The 21,819-nt window shown below is 66.1% G+C and overlaps 3 protein-coding genes and 1 long non-coding RNA gene across 6 annotated transcripts; 2 read left to right on the forward strand and 2 right to left on the reverse strand.

The window, feature by feature from the left end:
* Positions 1–936: 936 nt before the first annotated feature.
* On the forward strand, positions 937–5,242 carry LOC100915286 (inactive serine/threonine-protein kinase TEX14-like; the record flags this gene model as incomplete). The annotated part of the gene is given in 16 exon segments (XM_031961588.1): positions 937–1,194; positions 1,312–1,426; positions 1,573–1,585; positions 1,587–1,817; positions 2,042–2,104; positions 2,106–2,206; positions 2,310–2,370; positions 2,453–2,580; positions 2,861–2,959; positions 3,182–3,308; positions 3,667–3,860; positions 3,964–4,121; positions 4,247–4,440; positions 4,544–4,747; positions 4,837–4,916; positions 4,972–5,242. Coding segments are annotated over 16 exon segments (2,172 nt in total), but the record flags the coding sequence as incomplete, so codon positions are not given.
* A 46-nt stretch (positions 5,243–5,288) lies between these two features.
* On the forward strand, positions 5,289–6,105 carry LOC111719920. Its single transcript, XR_002769841.2, has 4 exons — positions 5,289–5,351; positions 5,713–5,762; positions 5,864–5,901; positions 6,008–6,105. It is a non-coding gene; the product is annotated as an uncharacterized LOC111719920 (long non-coding RNA).
* Positions 6,106–6,159: 54 nt separating this feature from the next.
* ARHGAP33 (Rho GTPase activating protein 33) lies at positions 6,160–15,547 on the reverse strand. 3 transcript variants are annotated; one of them, XM_031963766.1, is made up of 23 exons: positions 15,317–15,546; positions 13,798–13,895; positions 13,561–13,645; positions 13,271–13,351; positions 13,008–13,142; positions 12,825–12,917; positions 12,408–12,530; positions 12,251–12,328; positions 12,093–12,159; positions 11,947–12,012; positions 11,679–11,828; positions 11,215–11,317; positions 10,942–11,086; positions 10,777–10,859; positions 10,583–10,690; positions 10,329–10,474; positions 9,479–9,617; positions 9,239–9,384; positions 9,070–9,144; positions 8,420–8,642; positions 8,010–8,098; positions 7,492–7,865; positions 6,160–7,386 (listed from the first exon to the last, which is right to left on the reverse strand). In XM_031963766.1, the coding sequence occupies exons 1-23, from the start codon at positions 15,320–15,322 to the stop codon at positions 6,616–6,618; spliced, it is 3,384 nt and encodes a 1,127-aa protein (XP_031819626.1). In that variant the 5' UTR covers positions 15,323–15,546; the 3' UTR covers positions 6,160–6,615. The 3 variants fall into 3 exon arrangements, with proteins under 3 accessions (XP_031819626.1, XP_031819625.1, XP_031819627.1); XM_031963765.1 differs by having other exon boundaries at positions 8,010–8,642; positions 15,317–15,547; XM_031963767.1 differs by lacking the exons at positions 12,825–12,917; positions 13,008–13,142; positions 13,271–13,351; ... (1 more) ...; positions 13,798–13,895; positions 15,317–15,546 and having other exon boundaries at positions 8,010–8,642; positions 12,445–12,530.
* Positions 15,548–16,129: 582 nt separating this feature from the next.
* On the reverse strand, positions 16,130–20,849 carry PROSER3 (proline and serine rich 3). The gene is made up of 10 exons (XM_031963768.1): positions 20,624–20,849; positions 19,706–19,866; positions 19,500–19,609; positions 19,288–19,385; positions 18,883–18,977; positions 18,262–18,392; positions 17,859–18,013; positions 16,562–17,765; positions 16,391–16,472; positions 16,130–16,243 (listed from the first exon to the last, which is right to left on the reverse strand). Exons 1-10 carry the CDS (start codon positions 20,813–20,815, stop codon positions 16,147–16,149), a joined length of 2,325 nt encoding a protein of 774 aa, XP_031819628.1. The 5' UTR covers positions 20,816–20,849; the 3' UTR covers positions 16,130–16,146.
* Between the last annotated feature and the right edge of the window lie 970 nt (positions 20,850–21,819).

Raw genomic sequence — 21,819 nt, forward strand, 5'->3', positions numbered from 1 at the left:
GGGGACTCGATCTCTGAGGGGTGAGGGACTCCCCCAGTCTCTAAGGGGGAAGAGGGAGGGTCCTTTCCGTCTTTGGGGAACGGGAGGGGGTCTCGCTGCTAAGGGAGGGCAAGAGGGGCCCCTCCAGGCTCTAAGGGGGGAGGGGCCCTCTCAGTCTCTGATGGGTGGGAGGGGGACCCTCCAGGCTCAGGGGTCCCTTCAGTCTCTCCAACAGAGGGAGGTGATGCCTTAACTTGGGTGGCACTATCCACATCTCTTAAGGACGGGAGAGGGTCTTTCCGTCTCCGGGGGGGTAGCGGAACTTCAAGGGGATCTAGGGGTCTTCTCAGGTCTCTAGGAAGCTGCAGGCCGGGGAGGAGGTTCTGTCTCTGCCCACCGCGGCTCCGGCGCCTCTGACGTCACTAACGGTCCTCAACGACCCCGGGCGCCCTGACCCCCACGTTTCCCCGGCTTCTAGGCTCCCGGGCCGCTCCCACTGGGCAGGCGCAGTGCGCGTGTGGGGGAGGGGAGGGCGAGCCGGGCCACGCCGGCACCGTGCGCATGCGCCCCCTCTTCTCCCGCCCGCCGCCCTTGACAACCAGCCCAGTCCCCAAACCCAGGTCGGGGCGGTGCCCAAACGGCCGCCCTTCGAGGCTGCTTCCCCCCACGTCTTCCCCCACGTCTGTCCCTCCTCCTCCATCCTCCCTGCCGCCCCCACCCCAGGGTCCTCCTAGCCTGAGTGTCTCCCACCCTGTCCTCTCCTTCCCAGAGCCCCTCTGGAAACCCTGGCCCTTCCTCTGACCTGCCCTGGACCCCCAGATCCCCCTTCGGTCCCGCCCGACTCCCCCTAAGCCCTTAACTTCTCCGTGCCCCTCCCACCCTGCAGACTCCTGCCCTCCTGCCTGAGGCCCGCCTCCCTCCCCACCTCACCTCCTGCATCTACCTTTCTGGCCCCGTAGCCCTCCCAGAGACGCCCCGGGCCTCTGAGAGCGCGCGCTGCCCATGGGCCTTCTGCCCCGCCCCTGTCAGGCTCTCCCCTGCGTCCCCGGCCCGGCCCTGGGCTGACCCGCGGGCGGCCCCTCATGCCCACCCTGCCCCCGCACTGCCCCGCGGAGCTGGGCTCCGTCAGTGAGCGGGACAGCGCCCTGGCCCAGCTGCACCAGCTGGCCGTCGTGGGCGGGCCCTGCTGGCGGCTGGCCAGGGTCCTGAAGAAAGGTTCACCTGGGGCGGGCAGCTCGTGCGGGGGGTGGCGCGCGGGGCGGGAAGTAGGGCGGGTGCGGAGGGTGGTGCCGGGCCGCTCCTGAGGCGCCCGCCCCTCCTTGTGCCTCCCAGGGGTCCAGGTGGATGGGGAAAACTCCCTGGGCCAGACCGGCCTCTTCCTGTCGGCGCTGCTGGGTCGCACGGGCGCCGTCCGACTTCTCCTCCGCTTTGGAGCGGACCCCAACCAGTGAGTGGGGCCGCCTGCCCCCAGCGCCGGCTCCCTCCCAAGGGGCCTCCTGGCTCCTCCCTCCCTCCCCCAGCCGGGCCCTCCCCACGGCCTCCTGACCTCCTCCCCTGGCGGGTTCCCTGACCCCTGCCCGTCTCTGCCCGCAGCCGCTGCCTGGAATGGAAGCACCCCGGTGCACGCGGGAGCTTTCTCGGGCCACTGCCAGGTCTTCCTCTGGCTGCTGGAGGCCGGGGGGGACCTGAGGCTGCATGACCAGCAGGGCTGGACCGCCGCACCGGGGCGCAAGGAGGCTGGCCCGAGAGCCGGCGTGAGCGGGGCGGCGCGATCATGGGGTCCGGGGGGAGGCCCAGTGGGACCCTGGGTGGGGCTGGGCCCCAAGAGGTATGAAGCTGCCTGCGAGCCGGGCAAGGCCCCGCCTCCCTGTGGAGAGGTGGCCTTCTGGGCGCTGGAGACCCGGGTCGGGGGGCCCTGCTGTGGGTGAGCCCGTCCCTAGGGGCAGCTAAGGGGCGGCTCAGGCTTCCGCAGGGGCCTTCCCGAGCCCCTCATGGGCCCCTGAGTCCCCTGGCTGCCCGCCTGGGCCGGGGTCCTCCGCTGCATCTGTCCCCCGTGTCCTAGGTCCTGGAGCTGCTTCGGGAATGCCGAGCCAGAATGTCGCTGCTGGCCCAGGGGGGCGAGACGGGCGCTGGCGTCGTCCCTGGGGGAGCTGTGGGGGCTGCGGGCCGGCTCTCTGGGAAACCTGCACCTGGCGCTGTCCTCCCAGCTCCTGCCTCAGGCCGAAGGGTAATGGCCGCTGCTGCTCCCTCCTTCACTGCCTGGCCTGGGCCCTTCTCCCACGGCCCGGGGAAGGGGCCCTGCCAGGCGCTGACCTCCCCCCCACCCCCAGGTCACTGTGGCCCAACCGGATCCAGCGGTCGCCCCAGGTGCCGGGGCTGGGATTTGGCCAGGTAGGCGGGGGAGGGGCTGCCTGTGGCCGGGGAGGGGGGCGGGCGCCTCCGGGACCTGCTGAGAGCGCTTCTCCCCCCCAAGCTGAGCAGCCTGAGGCCTCTGGGCCTGACCTCTGGGGTTCCCCTGGTTGATCCTGAGGAGCTGCTGCCAGCCCAGGGGGAGCCCGACCGGACCTATGAGTGCGGCGCCGCCCACACCATTATGGTCAAGTGAGAGAGCAGGGAAGGGCCTCGGGGTCCTGTTGGCCCAGCTCCGACCCCCACACAGTGACCCCCACCCTAGTGACTCCCACCCCGGTGACCTGGCCCCAGTGACCCCTGACCCTAGTGACCCCCACCCCGCTGACTCCCACCCTAGTGACCCATGCTCCAGTGACCCCCAACCTCAGTGACCCCCACAGGACCCTGCTCCCTGCTGCCCCAGCCCCCCCTCTCAGCCTCCTCTCCCTGGGCTCCCCTCACTCCTCGATTTTGGCCTTCTGCCCTAAAGCCTCCTGTGGAGGGGACACCCAGTGACCGTTCGGAAATTGAAGCCAGCCCCCGCCCGGGCCCTCCCGGACCTGCTGCTGTCTGACCTGAAGCACTGCAGGTACCACCTGCCGGGAGCCGGCCTGGAGCGCCGCCCCCATCCTCCAGGGCCTGTTGGGCACTGCCCCCCCCGGGCACCGCGCTCAGGGCTGGCGCCCACCAGGAGGCGTCCCCACCCTCGAGCAGCTCCGTCCCGCTCCATGGAGCCTCCAAGGGGCGGCAGAGGGAAAGCCCCCAGGAGAGGGGGGGTGGCGCCCACCAGGAGCTTCCCCTGTCTCCACAGCCTCCTCCATCACCCCAACCTGCTGCTGCTCATGGCCCTGAGCCCCTCCCCCGACCTGGCCGGCCTGTGCCTCCTGTTTGAGCCCATCCAGGAGGGCTCCCTGCACCGCGTGCTGCACTGCCCAGGGGTGAGCGGCCGGTCCCGGGCCCCGAGCCCCCCGCCAGAGCTGGCAGAACCTCCCAAGGAGGACGGGGGCCAGAAAGGGATGGGGCCGAGGGCAGCCCTGGGGTGAGGAGGGGAGGACGGAGGAGCTGGCCCAGGCCAGCAGGGACGTCCCGGCTCCAAGGAGCCCAGAGACCTAAAGGGTGAGGCAAGGGACACAAGATTGATCTCAGCGACCCCTGGGGCTCACTGGAATAGCGAGGAGACCCTCCTCCTCATCCTGACTCGGAGCCGGGGGTGGCTGAGGCCGTCAGTCCCGCTCCTCTGGGGACAGGAGGCCGTGGGGGGTCACTGACCGTGCCCACTGCCTTCTCTCCCACTAGGATGCGGCAGGCCCCAGAATCCCCCCTGGATTCCCCCCAGGACAGCTGCTATTACAGGTGCTAGAGGCCCTGCTCTTCCTCCAAGGCCAGGCCCGGGCCCACGGGGGCCTCAGCTCCCACGCCGTCCAGCTGGTTCGACCAGGGCTGGCCAAAGTCAGCAACCTGGAGCACGGGCGATCCCTGCCCCGGCCCCAGTGAGTGAGCCCAGGGGCCCTGCTGCGCTCCGCCCTGCCCCCCAGCCCTGCCCCCCCAGCCCTGCCGCCCACCTCCCCCTTACTCTCCCCCTCGGCTCTGCAGGCCCGAGCGAGCAGTTCCGTGGGGGGGCCCAAGGCCAGGGCCGCCTCCCCCCCCTGAGCTGTACCCCTGGCTGCCTCTGGAGCTGATTCGGGGGGACTCGCCCACCCTGACGTCGGACTTGTACAGCTTCTGCATCTTGACCCAAGAGGTCTTTACTGGTTGGTGCCCCCACTGTCCCCCTGCCCCGGCTCCTCAGGCTGTGTACCGGCCGCACCCCTAATCACAGCTCGCTTTCCCTCCTGCCTCCGCTGTTGTCCCTGCCCCCTCCCCCCCCACGCTGCAGGGAGCCTTCCCTGGGCTGGGCAAGAAGGCCTGCAGGTCAAGGCGAAGCTGGAGTCCGGGGAGGGTCCGGCTCTTGCTCCCCAGGTTCCCCCGACCTACCAAGCCCTGGTCAAGGCGGGCCTGAGGGTGCGGCCCCGAGACCGGAAGGGCAGCCTGCAGGACGCCCGCTACAAGCTGAGGGTGGCCTTGGCTCAGGTACCGGCCAGGGGGAGAGGGGGGCCGAGGCTGGGGGGGGGGAACGAGGCTGGGCCTGGGGGGGCCGGAGCCAGGGGGCCGTGACCAGGCTGTCTGTCTTCAGGAGCCTGCGCTCAGAGAAGCCTCTGTGGGCACTGTGGGCAGCCCCTCCTTGGAGCTAAAGACCCCACCGCCAGCTCCCGGGAAGGAGGGCGACCTCTCGCCTTGCCCTCCACACGTGGAGCAGCTGCCGGAGCTAGATCCCAAGGTCACCAGCACGCCCAGACCTCCGTCCCCCAAGATGGCCCCCAATCCCAACCCGTCGGAGGTAATGGGGGTGCCGGTGGGAGGGGGACGGGGGGACCGGGCCAGGGCCACCGAGAGAGCAGGCTCTGGGTCCCTCCGATGCCTCCCTAGACCTTGAAGTCCCCAGAGAGCGGCGGGGCCTGGGGAATGCCGGCGCCCGGCCTTGGATGAAGCAGCCTGCCCGGGCAGCAGCCTCGCCGGCTCCCAGCCCAAAACCCAAGGGGGGGAAGCCGGCCAGTCCGGGAGGAGGGGCCCCGCCCCCCGCCCCTTCGCCGACCCCCAACCGGCCCCTTCCCCCTTTCAGCAGAGGCCGGCCCTGCTGACCAGTCTGAGGGAGTCGGCCTCCCTGCTGGGCCAGGCCCAGGGCTCCCTGGAGAGACTGGAGAGGAGGTTCTCGGCCCGGATCCGGGCCCTGCAGGATCTGCTGGGAGATGGCCCCGAGGCCTCGGCGGCCCCCTCCACCTGCCCCCCAAGTGGAACAGGGCCCCCCTCTCCCCGTCTTCAGTTTGGAGCCCGCCCCCCCATGCCTCCCCCCTCCCCCCCTCTCCCTCCCCAGGGCCCGGTTTCAGGGCATTGACCTGGCAGCCCAGGCCCGGCGGCTGGACAGACAGGAAGGGAGGACACAGGTAGGGACTGGGGGACCCAGGCAGGGACGGGGGGAGGGGGGACCCAGGCAGGGACTGGGGCCCTGGGTGCTAGGGGGCTCCCTCCGGAGGTCTGCCGTGCCCGAGCAGGCCCTTCCCCTGACACGCTGGGGCCTTGAGAAGCCCTGCTACCTGCGTGATCCCATTGGGGACGGATTAAGTGCTTGAGCTGGCAGGCGTGGGGGCTGGGCTCAGGGTGGCATTTTGAGGCACCCACAGCCACACAAGATGACCGAGAAAAAGTGGCTATTCTTGGGATGCTGCCCTTAGGAGGCGCACTGTGGGTGTTCAGCTAGCATGAAGCACCTACTGTGTTGCCAGGTTGTGCCCCCTTCCTTCCCAGGTCCTGGTCCCTGAGCTATCCAAGGAGAGCCCCTTCACCAGCCTGCAAAAGTAAGCTCCCCTTCTTGCGCTTCCCAACCCGCTCCATCCAAGCATTTCCGACTTGCTTTGGGGTCTCCCTCCTGACCCTGACCTCGTTTCCCCACCCACAGGCTAGACCTGCTCGAGGAGATCATCACAGAGCTACAGGGTGAGGTGGGGGATGGGGGGTGAGGGGTGGGCTCTTTCCCACTAAGAATGGGGTTTCTGAGGGGTGGGTCTGGCTCAGCCGTGACCCCTCCGACTCTGCCCCTCAGGAGCCCCCAAACCAAGGAGCTGAATGTGGATCGCCGGGCCCAGTCCAGCTGTTGTCGGCCACCTGACCCTAAACCCAATAAAGCTTCCCCCGCCTGCCACCTTCTCTCTGCCTCTCACTCTGGCGCGGACACTAGCATGAGACAAGGCTCCCTCTTGGTTTTCACTTTTATTTGTTAATGTTAAAATCTGCTTTTTGGCCTTTTCTGGGCCGGGGCTGGGTGGGACTTGCACACGCACACCCCCAAGGCCCTCCTGGGCACATCGGCAGCTGCACGTGGCGGGGGCCGGGCATGCTGGGGGACTCTGGGGCTTGGGGCAAGATGAAGACGCTTCATCGAATCCCAATTAGTGCAAGAAACCCCAGATGACGGTGGGGGGGGGGGGGGAGAGGGCAGAAACTACGACAGGTCATGAGATCACATTGGAACCATCCGGTTTACAAAACTTGTTGGGAAAAAATTACAAAATGGATTCGAGTTTGGGAGGGGGGCCCCAGGGCCAGTGATGGCAGGAGGGTCCGTGGTCATCAGCAGGCACACCCGGCTGGGGCCCCAAAGCTTCCCATTCACCAACATTTTACAAAAAGGAGGCGAGGGGATCTCCGGCCTCAGCAGTAGCTATGCGTCTGGCCCTTGGCATGGAGGGTCCAGCTTGGGGGCGGGAGGTAGGAGGGTGGGGGGCCAGCCCCCTCTCCGTGTCCATCGCCGACATTTCCATACGCGACCCCGTGAGGAGCCTGGGTGGGGGTCCTGTAGAGGAGCAGGGGATCCGGGGGGCCCCAGGGTCGTGGAGGCCGGGGCCCCCAAGGTGAGCGCTGCTTGTGAGGGAGGCGAGGGGCCGGGGGGCCCGGGTCCGAGCGACTTCGGGGGTGGGCAGGAGGGGAGGAAGAACAAGAGGAGGAGGTAGGGGAGGGCCCCCCCCCACCTAGGGGCAAGTTGACGTAGACGGGCTCCAGGTGGGCCAGACGTCGCCGGGATTCTTGGGGGTGGTAGCAGAGGCGGCCGTGTTGGGGAAAAGGCTGCAAGGCCGGGGGGTAGGGGTGAGGAGGGGGGGGAGGGTAGCAGAAGAGAAAATCCGGAGGACCCTGGGGCGGGGAAGCAGTGAGTCCCTCGGGGGCCTGGTGGAAGGGGGCCCAAGGCCGAGGCAGGCCCGGATAGGGAGGCCCCTCGGCCCCACTGATCTCATAGTACAGGCTTTCCCCCTTGTCGGGGGGCAGCGTGGGACCACGGAGAGTCCTCCGGCTGGGGGGCTGGGGGCTGGGCCTGTAGGGAGGAGCAGCAAGGGAGTGCAGAGGGGGTTTGGGGGGGCCAGGGAAGGGCGAGGGGCGCTCCTTGGGGTTGGGAGAGGTCACAGCAGCAGAGAAGAAGGAGGCGGGCACCTGCGGAGGAGGAGTCGTCGTTGAGGGCCGGCCAAAACCTCCCGGGGGCGTGAGTGCGAAGACAGCTTTTGGGGGGCTGGCTGGGGGCCTTTTGTGCTCACTCACCTGGGCAGGACCTCGTCGTTCCCTCCGTGGGGGGCCAGAGACGTGGGGGCGCAAAAGGCCGCCGTCACTCTGCTGCCGCTGCAGGGAGGCTGGGGGCCCCAGGGCTTGGGGACTGGAGCTTCCCATGGAGTAGAGGGGCCCAGGGGCTCCCGTCCCTGGGCCTTCCCCACCCGCTTCCAGTGACAGGGAACGTCGGAAAGGGGAGCGAGGGATGGGGGGGACTGTGCCCCCCAGCTCCTGCTGGCGCTGGCGCTGGGCCGCCCTCTGAGCCCGCTCAGCCAAAGCGAGGGCCATCAGGCGGGCCGGATTCTTGGGGGGTGGAGGAGGGGCCCCTCCAGGCCGGAGCAGAGACAAGGGCATCGGTGGCCCGGGGCCTGCACAGAGGAGAGGAGACGGGCCTGGTCAGGAGTGTGGCAGCAGACACAGCTGGGGGTGGGGCCCAGGGCAGAGGTGGGGGTCCTGGGGGGAGGAAGGGGGTACCCTAGGGGGGTAGGGACCCCAGAGGGGCGGTTACTCACTCAGTGACCCCTGCAGGTCTCTCTGGCAGGTCAGGGACAGTTTGCTCCGGATCTCCCTCTGGCAGCTGTCGCTCAGCTCCGTCTCGGCACTGCGCAGCAGGAGGGGGATGAGCTGGGGAGCCGGGGTGCCAGGTGGAGGGGAAGGCGTGGCAGGGGCACCGCCCCCCAGCAGCTCGAGCACAGCGGGGGGCACAGAAACGGCCACTGGCTCCGAGATGTCCAGGGCAGTGGGCGGAGCGGGGCTGGCTGGGCCCCGGGGAGAGCGAGGAGGTGGGGTGGCTTTATGGAGGAATGAGCCTGTGGGGGCTGGGGGGGCAGGACTGGCGGGAGGGGCGGGGTCCCCAGGTGTGGGGCTGCTGCAGCGAAAGGTGAGGGGATCGAAGTCGAGGCCCCTCAGCCCCTCCAGGCACCTTGGGGGGCTAAAGTCCAGGTCATCCCCATCGTCCAGCCAGGCCGAAACCCGGTGTGGGGGGGAGCCCACCAGCTCCCCGCTGCCCACGGACGAGGTGCTGGTGGAGGACGACGATGACGAGCTGGAAGAGAGGCTCTCGCAGGAGCCGGCCAGGCCCGGAGCCACGGGGAAGGCATCGCTGCTAGAGCGGGGCCGGCGCAGCCGGTGGAGCCTCTGCAGGCCTGTGGGGGGAAGCGGGGGGCTGCTGGGCCCTGGTGGACCCCGGACCTCCCTCCTCCCCTCCAACTCTCCCAAGTCTGCCCACGTGGAGACTCCCCACCTCGGAACCCCAAGGGGCTCCTTGTTCGATGAGGGCCCAGACAGAAGCCAGCTCCAGGAGCGGAGGCCCATCTCTGGGCGCCCATTGCCCCAATCCTCCTGGAGCGCACCCCGTCTCCCTACACTTCCGCACCGGCAGACTTCAAATCAGTGCTCAGGGCTCTGGACTCGCCATCCCCCCGGCCACCCGTCCTGGGCTCTTCGTGGCCCTTCCATCTGGCTCCCAGCTCCCCCTCCCACTCTCCCTGTAAGGGCCATCCCCCCTCCCTACTCCCCTGGGCCCAGAGCGGGCTGCCCCGCCCCCTCCCCAGGATGCTCGGGGATCCTCACCGGCTCCGCTGGTCTGGGACGACAGCGACTCCTCGCTCTTGGCCGCCCGCAGCGGGGCTGCCTCCACTGGGCCACCTAGGAGTCAGCAAGAGCCAGGAGGAGCCAGTGTTGGGAAGACCCTCCTCCCCCACATCCCCACCCCCGTCTCGGGCTCAGGCATCTCGCTCACCTGGGGGCGGCTGGGACCCTTGGCCAGCTCCACGCCAGGGCAGGGGCTTCTTCCGGACTGAGGAGGGGCCTCTTCCCAGGGCAAAGAAGGTCTTCCAGCTGCTGCCCCCCGGTTTCCTGCGCTTCTCCCCGAAGATCCCCTTCCTCCTACACAGCACGGGGGGGGGGGGGAGAGGGGTGAGATGGGCTGGCCTCAGGTCAGGGCCCCTGCCCCCGCTCCCCCCATCCCGGGGTCACTCACTGGTCTTCAGGTGAAGGAGCCTTGGCCCCCTGTGTGGACAGCCGGCCCTGGGACCGAGCCTGAGCCTCCTCCAGGGAGAGGAGGCGGGTGGAGGCTCCGCCGCCCACAAGAGACTTGGGCCTGGAAAGGAGACAGCGACCTGGGGGAAGGACGGTGGGAAAGTCCGTCAGCCGAGCAAGCCATCCCATGGGCCCTGCAGGCAAAGCCAAGCACAGCCCCCCCCCCCCCCCCACCACCCCGGGAGCCCTGGCAGGCCAAGCCCCCGGCCAGGGATCAGCAAGGCAGGGACCCTGGGGTGGGGGGAGTGAGAGCAGGGTCCGGGGACATCGGAGGAGGGAGAGGGGCATCAGCGACAGGCGAGGAGGAGGCAGAGGCGGCAGCAGCTGCAGGAGGAAAGCCGCTTCAGTTACCTCGGGAGGGCCCGGCCGATGATCCGTGTCCCGCAGGGGTCCGGGGTTTGTGGGGCGGGGGTGGGAAGGAGAGAAGGGGATGTGGCGGGGTTTTCTTGGGAAAAGGTCATCTCTAAATTGGGGGGAGGGTCTTCAAAGCCAAAGGAGCTGGGAACCCCAGTTGTATACCATCAGTCCTATCGGCAGCCCCCCCGCCAAGTTTCCCCTGGTCCCAAGGGGGCCCCTGAGGGAGCTAAGGGAGGGTGGTGGAGATGCAGCGTCCGGGACCAGTGGGGGGATCCTGAGTCGAGCTGAAATGAGAAGGAGGCTGGGGAAGGGGGAAGGGGGCAGGGTTCTTGGAGTCCCGGGGGGCTGAGCTGGAGGCTGGCAGAGATCCTGGGGCCCGCCCCGCCCCCAGCCCACGGCCTCCATCTCCCCGAGCGCCCGGGAAGCCGGAGTACCTGCAGGATCCAGGCCCGCCGAGGCGAACGTGTCGCTGAATAAAACGTCCACGTGGCTGAGCAGGAACTCCACGACCACAGACTGGACCCGGACCTCGCGGAAGGCCGCGGCGCCGCCCAGCCCCACCGACTCCAGCTCCATCGACCTGTGGGCACCAGGAGGCGGGGCTCAGGGCATCCCACAGATGGCGAGAGTCCGCGCAGCTCGCAGCGGGGGGGGGGGGGGGCCGCCTCCCAGAGCCTGGCACACTCACCGGAGCAGGTTGGGGGCCCACACGATGGCCAGGTTGCGGGCGTGCATGCTGGTGTTGGCGCTGTGCTGGGCCATGCGGGAGAGGTGGCGCAGCAGGTACTCCAGGGTCCTGGGGGGAGAAGGCGCACTCACTGACCCCCCCTCCCCACCACGCCCCTCCCTGCCCGGCCCCGCCCCAGCCCGCCCTCACCATACCGGTAATGAGGCGGGGGCAGCTGCTGGATGACATCGTGAACCCGGACCAGCCGCTCCTCCTCCCCGGGCACAGACATGGCCTCCTGGGGGAACAGGGCCCAAGTGAGCGCGGGCCGGGTCGGGGCCTCGGGCCGCAGACTCCCGGCGCGGCCCCTTCCCACTTACGCTGAATTTCCCGTAGAGCTGGTAGGTGAGCAGGGGATTGGGCAGCTCTCGGAAGTAGAGTTTGCAGAGGGAAGAGACGCTGTGGATGTCCTGGAGGAAGGCCGGTCCGCGCAGCTCGGGGATCCGCTCGCTGTCAAACTCGTGCCTGAGGGCCACGGGGGGAGAAGCTGGGACCTCCTCCCCAGGCCCGGCCCCATCCCCCCTTCCAGTCCCCCACCCCCTCCTGACCTCCAGCCCCCCCCCCCTTTCCCTCCTGGCCTTCAGCCTCCTGACCTCAGTTTCTGGATGTTGGAAGAAACGCCCGAGAGGCGGTAGATCCCGTCCACCACCCCGTGGGCCTCGATGAACTCTGAGCAGCAGCGCAGGACTTGGGGCACTACAAGCGGGAGGGCAGAAGGGAGCACCATCAGGTGCGGGGGATGGGGAATAGACAAGGGGTTGGGGAGGATGGAGCCAGGTAGAGAGGGATGCCCTACGGGGGGGTGGGGAAGCCTCCAGGAGGGCCGTGTGTTCACTTCTAAGTTAGTGACGGCTTTAGCCGAGGCCTGCATTCAAATCCTACTCTGGCCTTGGCTAGTGACCATGAGGCAAATCACCGAGCCTCAGTTTTCCCATCTATAAAGTGGGGGTCATGCTTCACAAGATTGCTGAGAACAGCCAACGCAATACTGTCAAGTGCTTTGGGTGAGAGAACCAACAGGGTGGGAGCCCCGGAGTCGGGAGGGCCGGGAGCTCACCGTCTTGGCCGGAGTTGCTGAGATGCTCTCCGAGGTCACAGCCAAAGACGCGCTGCCGAAGGATGCCCCGCTGCCTCAGCCGCTGCCGGGACGGGCGGGAGCGAATGAAAGAACGCAGGAGGCCCGCGAGCTTTCCTCGGGGCCGGGGCACTGCTCAGCAGGGGCAGCGGCGGGGGAAAAAGAGGGGATTCAGTGTCAGGGGGAGCCACGGCCGTCGAGGGCAGGGGGTCTGGGGCGGGGCCCAGGGGATGGCAGCCCCACTTGTTACCTGCTGTTAGAGAGGGAGGGCCCTCCCTTAGGGGAGCCGGGATGCCGGATGTGGGGCCGTCGGGATCTGTGGGGGAAACCAGCAGCGATGGCTCCAGGTCCCACCCCTCCCCCACCCTCTCCCTGGCACTGCCCGCTCCTAGTTACCAGCTTTGACCCCCAGGCCTGGTCGTTCAGTGAACAGTTCCACACACTCACTGGGGAAGAAACCGACCTAAGGGAAAGGGCCAAAAGCCAAAGGTCAGAAGGTCCTATTGTCCCTCAAGGTCCATATCTTCTTAGGTTTTCCCCTACCCCTTTTCTACCTGGAATCCATGTTTCCCACGCCACCAGCTTCGGTCCTCAGTGGGCGGCATGTCAATCACAGAGACGATGTCACCAACCTGAGAATGGGGAGCAGTGGGAGTCAGGGGGGGGCAATGTTCTGAGCAAGCCCTGCAGCCCCTTCCCCTGAAACATCACCTCAAAGGACAGTTCATCCGGGGCCTGGGCTGTGTACCGTTTGACCACGTGCGCTGCGGCCACCGCGGGGACGTTCAGGGAGGCCTCCTCGCTGAGCAGCAGCCGCCGGCCGTGGTTATCCAGCTGAGAAGGAGCAGGACGTGGAGGCGGGGACCCTCATACGACCTCGCTCCCCTCCTCCCGCTTCACGTGGCCCTTCCGCCGCCCCGCCCCCCCCTAGACTTCCCAAGCAGTGTCTGACCCACACCCCGGCTCCTCCGGCCCTTCCCACAGCCCACTCTACTTCCTTCCCCGCTCCCACTCTCTCCCTCCCTCCCTTTCTCTCTCCCCTCTTTCTTTTCTTCTCCCCTTTCCCCTCTCGTCCATCCCTCCCTTCTCTTGCTCTTCTTCTTCTGAACGCCCCCCTCACCCCCCTACCTCCATCCAGGTGAGCACAGGGCCGCAGTTGAGGTTGCTGTCCACCAGCCCAGAGAGGGTCTCAAGATACTGGAGGAGCAGGGGCACCAGGAGCTGCGAGGGGAAGAAAGCGGCCTGGGGATGAGGTGGAGCCCAGGAGCCCCCTTCCCGCCACTGCTCCCTGGGGCAGGGGGCAGGCTCTACCTGGCTCCGGGAGCCCTCTGGAGCCGGGGGCAGCTCTGGGAGGCGAGAGAAGCGCCGGTCAAAGATGCAGCGGTGCAGGTGGCTATCCAGGGAGCGGAAATCTTCATAGCTTCGCAGAACAGGCCAGGACCGGCCCTGGGGGAAACGGGGGCAAGCAGGGACCAGTGACACTGTGGACCTTCAGCCGGAGAAGGTTCAAGGGCCAGAAGCTGGGATGAATTGGGGGCAAAGCTAGTTACTGATCGGTCGGGGTAGGGTCTCACCTGACAGGTCACCTGGACCCCAAACACCAGCTCATTATCACTAGGGAGATTGGAGCCTTCACGATCTGGAGACAGCAGCAGCTGAAAGGGGAAATCAAGGCCCCAGGGCCCAGGACTCGTGGGCCTTCCAACCCCTCCCCTCACCCCAACTGCCTAAAGCCGGAAAGACACCTCACAAAAGGGGACAGAGCAGGCAGGGGGGAAGGGGCTGCTTTGGGGGAGAGTGGAGGGACGGGGGTCAACTTGGGGACCTCATGCTGCCATGCCCAGAGAGGGGGGACCTCGAGTACCTGAATGTGGCCAAAATCGACGTTCTCATAGTGGAAATGGGCACAGTCAGCCAGCCGGGGAAAAGGGCCCCGAGGGGCAGAAACCCTAGGGTGCAAGTCACAAGTCACCCGGAGCGTCGGGGCTCGGGCCCTGAAGCTGCACTTAGAGCCGCGATCTCCTCCAGAATCGGGGAGACCTTGCGGAGCTCGGGAGGTGCCCTCACTCCGACAATCCAAGCAGCGCCCACCTCTTCCTACCTCTTGCCAGGTTTCCCTTTCACATTGGAGCTCCCCGAAGGGGGTAGGGGCTGCACCGGCCCCTCCCCCGGACCATCCAGGTTATCTGTGCTTCTGGCCTGTGGGAAGAGAACGAGGTCTGAGGAAGGCCTGGCCCCGTCCCGGAGGTCTCCGGGCCCCGGGCTACACCAGGCGGTCGCAGTACAAAGGGGAGGCCTCAGGCCTCTCGGGTGGCAGCGAGAGGACCCTCCGAGCAGGAGCCAGCCGGTGATGAGATGCCACGAGCTGCACAGCAGGGGGCCCGGGAAGGAGGTGCTACTATCCTATTTACAGATGAGGAAACTGAGGCAGACAGGGGTGAAGCGGGTGTCAGAGGCAGGAGTGAGACTCGAACCCCAGGCCCTGCGCCATCCACTGCACCACCGGCTGCTCCAAGACCTCCATGAGATGGAACAGGAACGGTGCAGAAGGGGGAACTCGGCAAATCAGGAGAGGAGATGCTGCCCTAAGAGCCAAAATGGGAGAATGTGTGCACAGAGCAGGGGAAGATGGGGATCCTAAGGAAAGGGGGGCAGAAAAGAGCCCAATCAGGAAGAGACAAGAGGGAGGGCCAGCCCCCCCCCCCCAGCTGGAGGGCAAGGCTATGAGGGCGCTGGAGAGACCCAGGGCAGAAGGGCTGCTCAGGGGCTGGGGCTGGGAGCGGGAGGGAACGTGCTGGCAGGAGGAGGACGGAGCAGGCGGCCAAGGCAGAGCTGAAGGGCAAGACAGGGACTAAGGCTAAGCTTGGGGAGGGAAGATTCTTGTATGGGGGGATAGATACTCTGGGAAGGGAGGATGGAGACCCCGGGAGGAGACAACGGAGACCCTAGGAGTGGGGGATGGAGACTATTAAGAGAGGACAGAAACCTTGGGAAGAAAAAATGAAGAGCCCAGGAGGAAAGGATGGACCCTGGGAGGGGAGTTTGGAGGCTCCAGAAAGGGAGGATTTAGGACGGAGACCCTGGGAGGGGAGCATGGAGACTATTAGAGGACAGAGACCCTGGGCAGGAAAGATGTTCTGGAGACCTTAGGAGGGATGGATGGATGGAATCATTGGGGGAGACAATTAGAGGAGAGGATGCAGACCCCGGACAGGAAGGATGCAGACCCTGTTAGGGAAGGATGGGGACTTGGGGAGGATGGAGGTGGCCGCTGGCAAAGATGGGGCCTCCAGAAGGGAGGACGGAGACAGGAGAGGAGGGAGCCTCCAGGAGGGGAGGATGGAGACCCCAGAAGGGAAAGATGGAGACTCTAGGAGGGGAGGATGGAGGATGGAGACCCCGGACAGGGAAGATGGAGACCGGGGGAAGGGAAGACGCCTCCGCAGACTCAGGGAGGGGAGAGGAGAGCAGATGCGCACCGAGGGAGGAGGAGGCCCGGGAGGGAAGGAGGATTCGCACCCAGGGAGGAGGACGCCCCGGGAGGAGGACGGAGGCCGCCCAGTCTCCGTGCCCCGCCCCGCCCCCACCCGGCGGCCGGACGCCGCGCCCGTCCCGCTCACCACCATGGCCCGTCGCGTCGCCCCCACCGCTGCCGTCCCCCTGTCACTCCGGGCGGGCGAAGGGCCCGGAGGGAACAGGCCGCGCTCCTGCTCCTCCTCAGGCCGGGGCCTCCTCCTCCGCTGCCTCCGCGGCCTCCGCCGCCGCCATGGCGACACAATGGGGAGAGGGGCGCGCGGGCCGAGGCCACGCCCCTAACGGCCCCAACGGCCGGGCGCGCGCGCGGGGGGCGGGGACCGGGAGGGCGCCAGCCAGCCAGAGGGGAGCGCCACTCCAGGCCCCGCCCCGCAGGACTTTCACTGGCCGCCGTTTCAATGGGCCCCGCCCGGGAGGGCCCGCCCCTCGGGAGCTGTCCGCCCGGGCTGTCAAACAAAGCGGCTCTCACGGAGGGGGCGGGGGCCGGGCCCCGAGTGTGGGGGGCGCCCGCCGCCGGGGTCCGAGCCATTGCCAGTGCCCGAACGCGCTGGGCCTCGGTGTCCCCAGCTGTAACACGAGGCGGGCGTTTTCCGAGGCCCGTCCTGCTCTAGGAGGAGGGTCGCTGCCCGGCGGACCCACCCCACGCGGACCCACCCCACGCGCCCACCTCGGGCGGACCCACCCCACGCGGACCCACCCCACGCGCCCACCCGTGGCCTCCCTTCCCCTTCGCGGCCTCAGCCCCCTTCCTGTGCATCGTTTGCAAGCTGCAATAACCCCCTCCCCGCTTTTGCCCCCCCCCCCCCATATTCACTGCCACACGAGGGTCCCAGAGGCGCCTCCCGGGCCCAGGCTCTGCCCACCCCCGCCCTTCTCCCTCACTGAAGAAACAAGTCGGACACAATTCATAGAGCATTTATTCCTTAATCCTGCGTCTGCTGGAGGTCTCTGTGGGGGAGCCGGGCCCCAGGTTCTCCGGGTCCATGACCTTGGACAAGCGCTTGTCAACCTCCCTGAAGGGGTGGGAGGAAAACGGATTATCGAGAGGGGCCGGAGGCCGGGACAGAGGAAGGGCCGGAGGTTTGGGCTGGGAGGCCCCAGGGCAGGGCTGGGGGGCTGGGGCTGAGGAGGAGCTGTCTGGGAGGGCACAGGAGGGTCACCTCAAGCACGACCGGAGCTCTGAACGCCTGGCCCGGAGCACCCGCAGCAGGGCATCCTCTTCAAATTCTGTCCCATCTGAGTCTGGGAAGGACAGGAAGAGCGCTGCTCCTCTGGATGCCCCATTCAAGGATACCCCGTCCGAACCCCCAGTCCCTCCCTGATGTTCTCACCTTCAGCAGCTTCCAGCAACCCGGAAGCCAGAGCCAGCAGCTCCCTGGGGGGCGAGGTCTCAGCAGGAGAGGGGGGCCCATCACAGGGGGAGGGGGAGTCTTCTGAGGGTCTCGAGAAGAGGCGAGCAGCCACCACCTGCTTGAGGGCCCCCCTCAGTAGTGGCCCAGGCTTTGGCTCAGGCCTGGGACCCCGAGCCTTTCTGGGCTTGTGGTCACGCCTCTTAGCCTCAGAGGGGCCCCTAGAACTTGGGAGAATGGCCCCAGACCGGCATCTTGTGCAACCCGTTTCTGGCGTGGAGTGGAGAAAGAAAGGGCTCCGACAGAGGGAGAGGGGATCTGGCCCTGAGGGCTGGGGGCTTGGCTGAGGGGTACAAAGAGGCAGCACAGAGCTCAGGTGGGGAGGAATCGGGGAGGCTGGAGGAAGATGAAGGGGGATTGGTGAGTTTGGCTGGGGATTAAGAGAAACCGAGGGGTTTAACTCATGTGGACAGACAACAGGAAGGCTCTGCTGGGACCCACAGGGGGGGAATGGGGGGCTCTGCTGGGACACACAGTGAGAGACAGGGGTGCTCTGGTTGGATACACAGAAGGGGACCAGGAGACTCTGCTGGGACCCACAGCGGGGGACTGGGGGGCTCTGCCGGGACCCACAGAGAGAGACAGGGGGGCTTTGCTGGGACCTACAGAGAGGGACTGAGGGGCTCTCCTGGGAGCCAGAGAGGGAGACTGAGGGGCTCGGCTGGGACCCAGAGAGGGGGACTGAGGGGCTCTGATGGGGCCCAAAGAGAAGGACTGGGCTCTGCTGGGACCCAGAGAGGGGGACTGGGCTCTGCTGGGACCCACAGAGAGAAACACGGGGGCTTTGCTGGGACCCACAGAGAGGGACTGGGGGGCTTTGCTGGGACTGACAGAGAGAGACAGGGGGGCTCTGGTTGGATACACAGAAGGGGACTGGGGGATTCTGCTGGGACCCATAGAGAGGGACAGGGGGGCTTTGCTGGGACCCACAGAGGAGGACAGGGGGGCTCTGCTGAGGGTCACAGAGGGGGACAGGGAGGCTCTGCTGAGGGTCACAGAGGGGGACTGGGGGGCTCTGTTGGGAGTTGCTGAGAGGGGCCAGAGAGGTCAGCTGGTTGGCAACAACAGGTCCTGGGACATACATCTGGCGAGTCTTAGGTGGATCGTGGCTCCTAGTCTGGGTGACCTAGGGAAGGAACACAGAAAGATCTTCGAGTGGGTGTGCCTTGGCCATCTTTTCCCATTCCCCTGGGTCCCCCGGGCCTCTTCCACTGCGTACCAGGGCCCTGCTGGGGAGCCAGGACTGTGCCTGGAGCCCATGTGCGCACTCCTCCCGGGCCACTTCCATCTTCCTCCGGAGACGCCACTGGAAGAGGATGTCATCCTTAGGGTGGCTCACAGATGGCAGAGAGATTCGGGTCCGTGTCAATGAGGCTGTGAGAAAGAGCTCAGGGTTCAGGCCAAGGCCAGGGTGCCTGTGCGTGTGTGTGCTTGTGCATGGGCAAGTGTGCCTTCTGTGTGTATTGTGCGTGGGCATGTGTCTGCGTGTGTGCATGTGTGTCCGTACGTCTGCATGTGCCGGTGTGTACACGTGTGTGTGTGTGGGGGGGTATGCTTGTGTGCAATCTCGCATGTCTCTCATGGGCCTCCTGATAGTGGGGGGGGGGGGGGGTCAAGCTCACATGGTTTCCTGAGGTGGGGGCCTGGTCCAGGGTCAGAGGTGAAAGGTGGCGGGGAGGAGGGGAGGCCCTCAGAGCTGACTGGAATGGAGGTGTCTTCATCATGGCTGCCATTGTTGCTAGAAGAAATCTCACTGGGGGAAATGAGAAAGATTGGTGGGTTAGGGGTGTCCGAGTGGGGGGTCCCACAAGGCTTCTCCTATTCCCAGTCTGCCTTAGGTTTAGGGCATCCAACCACTTCTCCCCATAAAGAGCTTCTGCTCTAAGTAGGACAACCATTAATGTCCCCATTTGACATTTGAGGAAACTGAGGCAAACTGGGCAAAGTGACTTGGCTAGACTCATGTGGCCAGCAAGCATTTGAGGGATTCTAGCAGGAAGAACATTAGGGGAGAGGGGCACAAAGGTGGGGACAAGAGATGGAGGACCAGCCATGTTGTGGCCACTGGTCAATTGGACTGGGGTGAGGCTGATTAGGAGTGAAGGGAAGTAAGACCAGGAAAAGGCACAGGGGCAAATGGGAGGCATGGTTACATGCCAGGCTGAGGATATACCACAGCTCTGGGGGAGGAAGGGAGGAAGACGGGTGACAGAGTGGGGAGCTGTGATGAGAAAGGCAGGCACCTCCGGAGGAGAAGCTGGGCCGCCCTGTCCTGGAGACTCAGGGTCTCGAGGTCCAACGTTGGGGTGTCGGAGGCTTCCAGTGGAGAAATGGGGCCCTGGGCCAGAAAAGGAATGATGGCTCCAGCCCCAGGGAGCCCGTTCCTCTCATCCCAAAGGGTGTCCAGCCCCATGGCCATTTCCAGGTAGAATTGCTAAGGGGAAAGGTCCAGAAGCTGGGGGCATCCGAGGGCTGGGGTCAGGGGGTGTCCGGAGCCAGGCTCTTGGAGGCTTCAGTCCCACTTCCAAATCCCTAGTCCCGTTCTTCTCCCAGAGGAAGTAGGGGGAGGGAACACACAGTAAAACCAATGTGCTCAGAATTCTGAGTCCCCCTCAAGGCAGGGCGGTCTCCCCATAACCTGCAGTCACCTGGCGAGGCCCTGATGCGCACGTTTCCGTCCAGGAGGATCCCCTCCCCGGGGGTGAGGTCCGGCCCGGGCTGAGGCCGCCGCCTCCGTCGTCCTCATCTGCAACAAACACAGTCCCCAGCATCCCTCCCTCCCTGGGATGCCCGCCTCCACCCGCCGTCAGCTGGGGGGCCCGGACAGAAGGGGTCCCTGAGAGGGGCAAGGGGCAGGTACCTGCCGAGGGGTCGGGGGGCTGCAGCCACCAGAAGCTGGCGGCGCCGGGGCCCGCTGACTGCCGCTCCTGGCGGCTGGTGGGCTGGGCCTGCCGAAACCGGGCCATGTACCTGGGAGAGGAGGCCCGGCTCAGTCCAGGGAAGCTCCTGCCCTCTCACCCCTTTGCGGGGCCCCACCCCTCCCAATTTCTGGTTCCTCCTCCTTACTTGGCGAGCACAGAGTCCCCTGATTTCTCTGTCTGCTCTGCAGAGTGTTGAGAGGGGGATGAGAGGCTTGTGGAAGGCCATGACTCGCTAAAGTCTGGGGACTTGGAGGCTGGAGGAGGGGGTGGGGGGCTGGGCTGATGTGCTGGCCATGGATTCGGGACCTGGCGGCGGGGGAGGAAAGCCGGAGCTGAAGGCATCCCCTCCTCCCAGACCTTGCCCCTCTCCCCCACCCCCCACAAGCCGGTTTCCCGGATTAGCCCCGATTTCTGACCCGATTTAGAAACTGTCGGACTGCGACCCTTCCTATTCTTGTCTCAGAAATGAGGCGTCCCTACGCCACTGGGGGGCAGTCATGCGTTCCCAGTGCCTGACCCAGGTGTGAAGGGCGGAAAGCTTTTGCTAGAGGAAAGGGGGCGAGCCGGGGAGGCGGCCAGTTCAAGGTCACCCAAGCGGTAAAAGGCGGAGCTGAGGTCGGAATCCACCCCCTTCCATACTGAACCCTACGGGCAGTTTCCGCCCCTCGCTCCATTTTCCTCAGGGCGTCTCATAGCCCAGGATGCGGGGTCATCCTCCTCAGACCCATTTTACAGAAGGTAACGTTACACCGTGGAGGCGGAAAGCCTAAGGGTCACAGAGCTGCTGTCAAGGCCTTCCCGCCCACTAGCTCCCCGCAGGGCCAGCAGCCGTGGGACCGGAGTGAGCGGGGAAGAGGGGCATCTGTGCCCGGGCCTGGAACCAGACGCGTTGGGGCTCGGTTTCTTCCTCTGCCCAGCGGGGGACGGGCTGGATCCCTGCGTCCCTCGCAGCCCAGATTCCATGACTCTGAGCATGGACCTAACCCTCGGACAGTATCCATCCCGCGGAGAACTCTGGCGAGCGCGACAGCAACAAAGTCCCCGTGCTCCCGGGAGGACTCACTTGGGCGAGGAGGATGCCCGCTGGGCCCGGCTTCCCCCTCGCCCTGCCTGCACCTGCGGCTTCTCCCGCCGCGTCCGCCCTCTCCCGGCTCCGAGCATCTGTCCCTGCGGCCCCTCCTGCCCGGCCGCCCCTCCCTCCCCTCCTCCCCTCCTCCCCTCCAGGCCCTGCTTCCGGGCTCTCTCCCGGGCGCATCTGTCCCGGCGGCCCCTCCTGCCCGGCCGCTCTCCCTCCCCCTCCCCCTCCCTCCCCCCCCTCCCCTCCCCCTTCCCGGCCCCTCTTCCCGGCTCTCCCCCTTTGCCCGCCCCAACCCGAATCTCCCTCCAATTTTTCCCCCACCACCCCCAAAACAACTTCTAACTTTCTTTAAACCCACCCCCCTAAATAAACGAAAAATACTCCTATCGGCAAACTCCGTAAACCTAACCCAAACCCAACCAACCAAAACCCCAGAAAACGGCCAGGGAACCATCCAAAGGCCCTCAAAACATCCAGAACAACAAAACCCCACCAAAAACCCGGAACCCCACCCAAAACTCCAAAAACCCCAATCTCCCTCCCAAAACACCCCGAAACATTCCCTCCCTCAACCCCCCACTCCCCCCCCCCTTCCGAAACAATAACCAAACTCCACCCTTAAAACACAACCCTTTAACCCCAGAAAAAAAAACAAAACCGCTTCCAAAAAAAAACCCGGAAAAACCGAAAAACTTATTCCCAAAACTCTCCCGAAGCCCCAAAAACCAAGCCCCCTCGAAAAGCACACCCCCCAAAAAACCGGGGCTTTTCTACCTTTATCCCCCACCCCACCACCCCTCCCCCCTCTCTCCCCACCCCCACAAGCAAGCAATTTGCTAAACAACAACCTCAAACCCCCCCTCCCCGGGCACCAAAACGGAAAAAAGCAACCCCTCCCCTCAACCCCCAAAATACCCCCCCAAATACGCCCAAATAATGCATTCCTCCGCCGAAATTTTAACGGCAAAAACCTTTGGAAAAACTTCCGCCATACCATGCTTCTCTCTTTCTAAACCCCTTAAAAAGGCAAAACCCCCAACCCCAACCCCCTTTCGCACCCGGTATCAATTATCCCTCAACAATTCCACTCTTTCCAAAACACCCCCTCACCCCTCCCCAAACCACCCCCCCACCAAAGCCCCAATCCCCCACCCCCACCCCCCCTCCCCACCCAACTCCCC

This window comes from Sarcophilus harrisii, chromosome 3 (assembly GCF_902635505.1).
Source record: "Sarcophilus harrisii chromosome 3, mSarHar1.11, whole genome shotgun sequence".
Taxonomy (NCBI): Eukaryota; Metazoa; Chordata; class Mammalia; order Dasyuromorphia; family Dasyuridae; genus Sarcophilus; species Sarcophilus harrisii.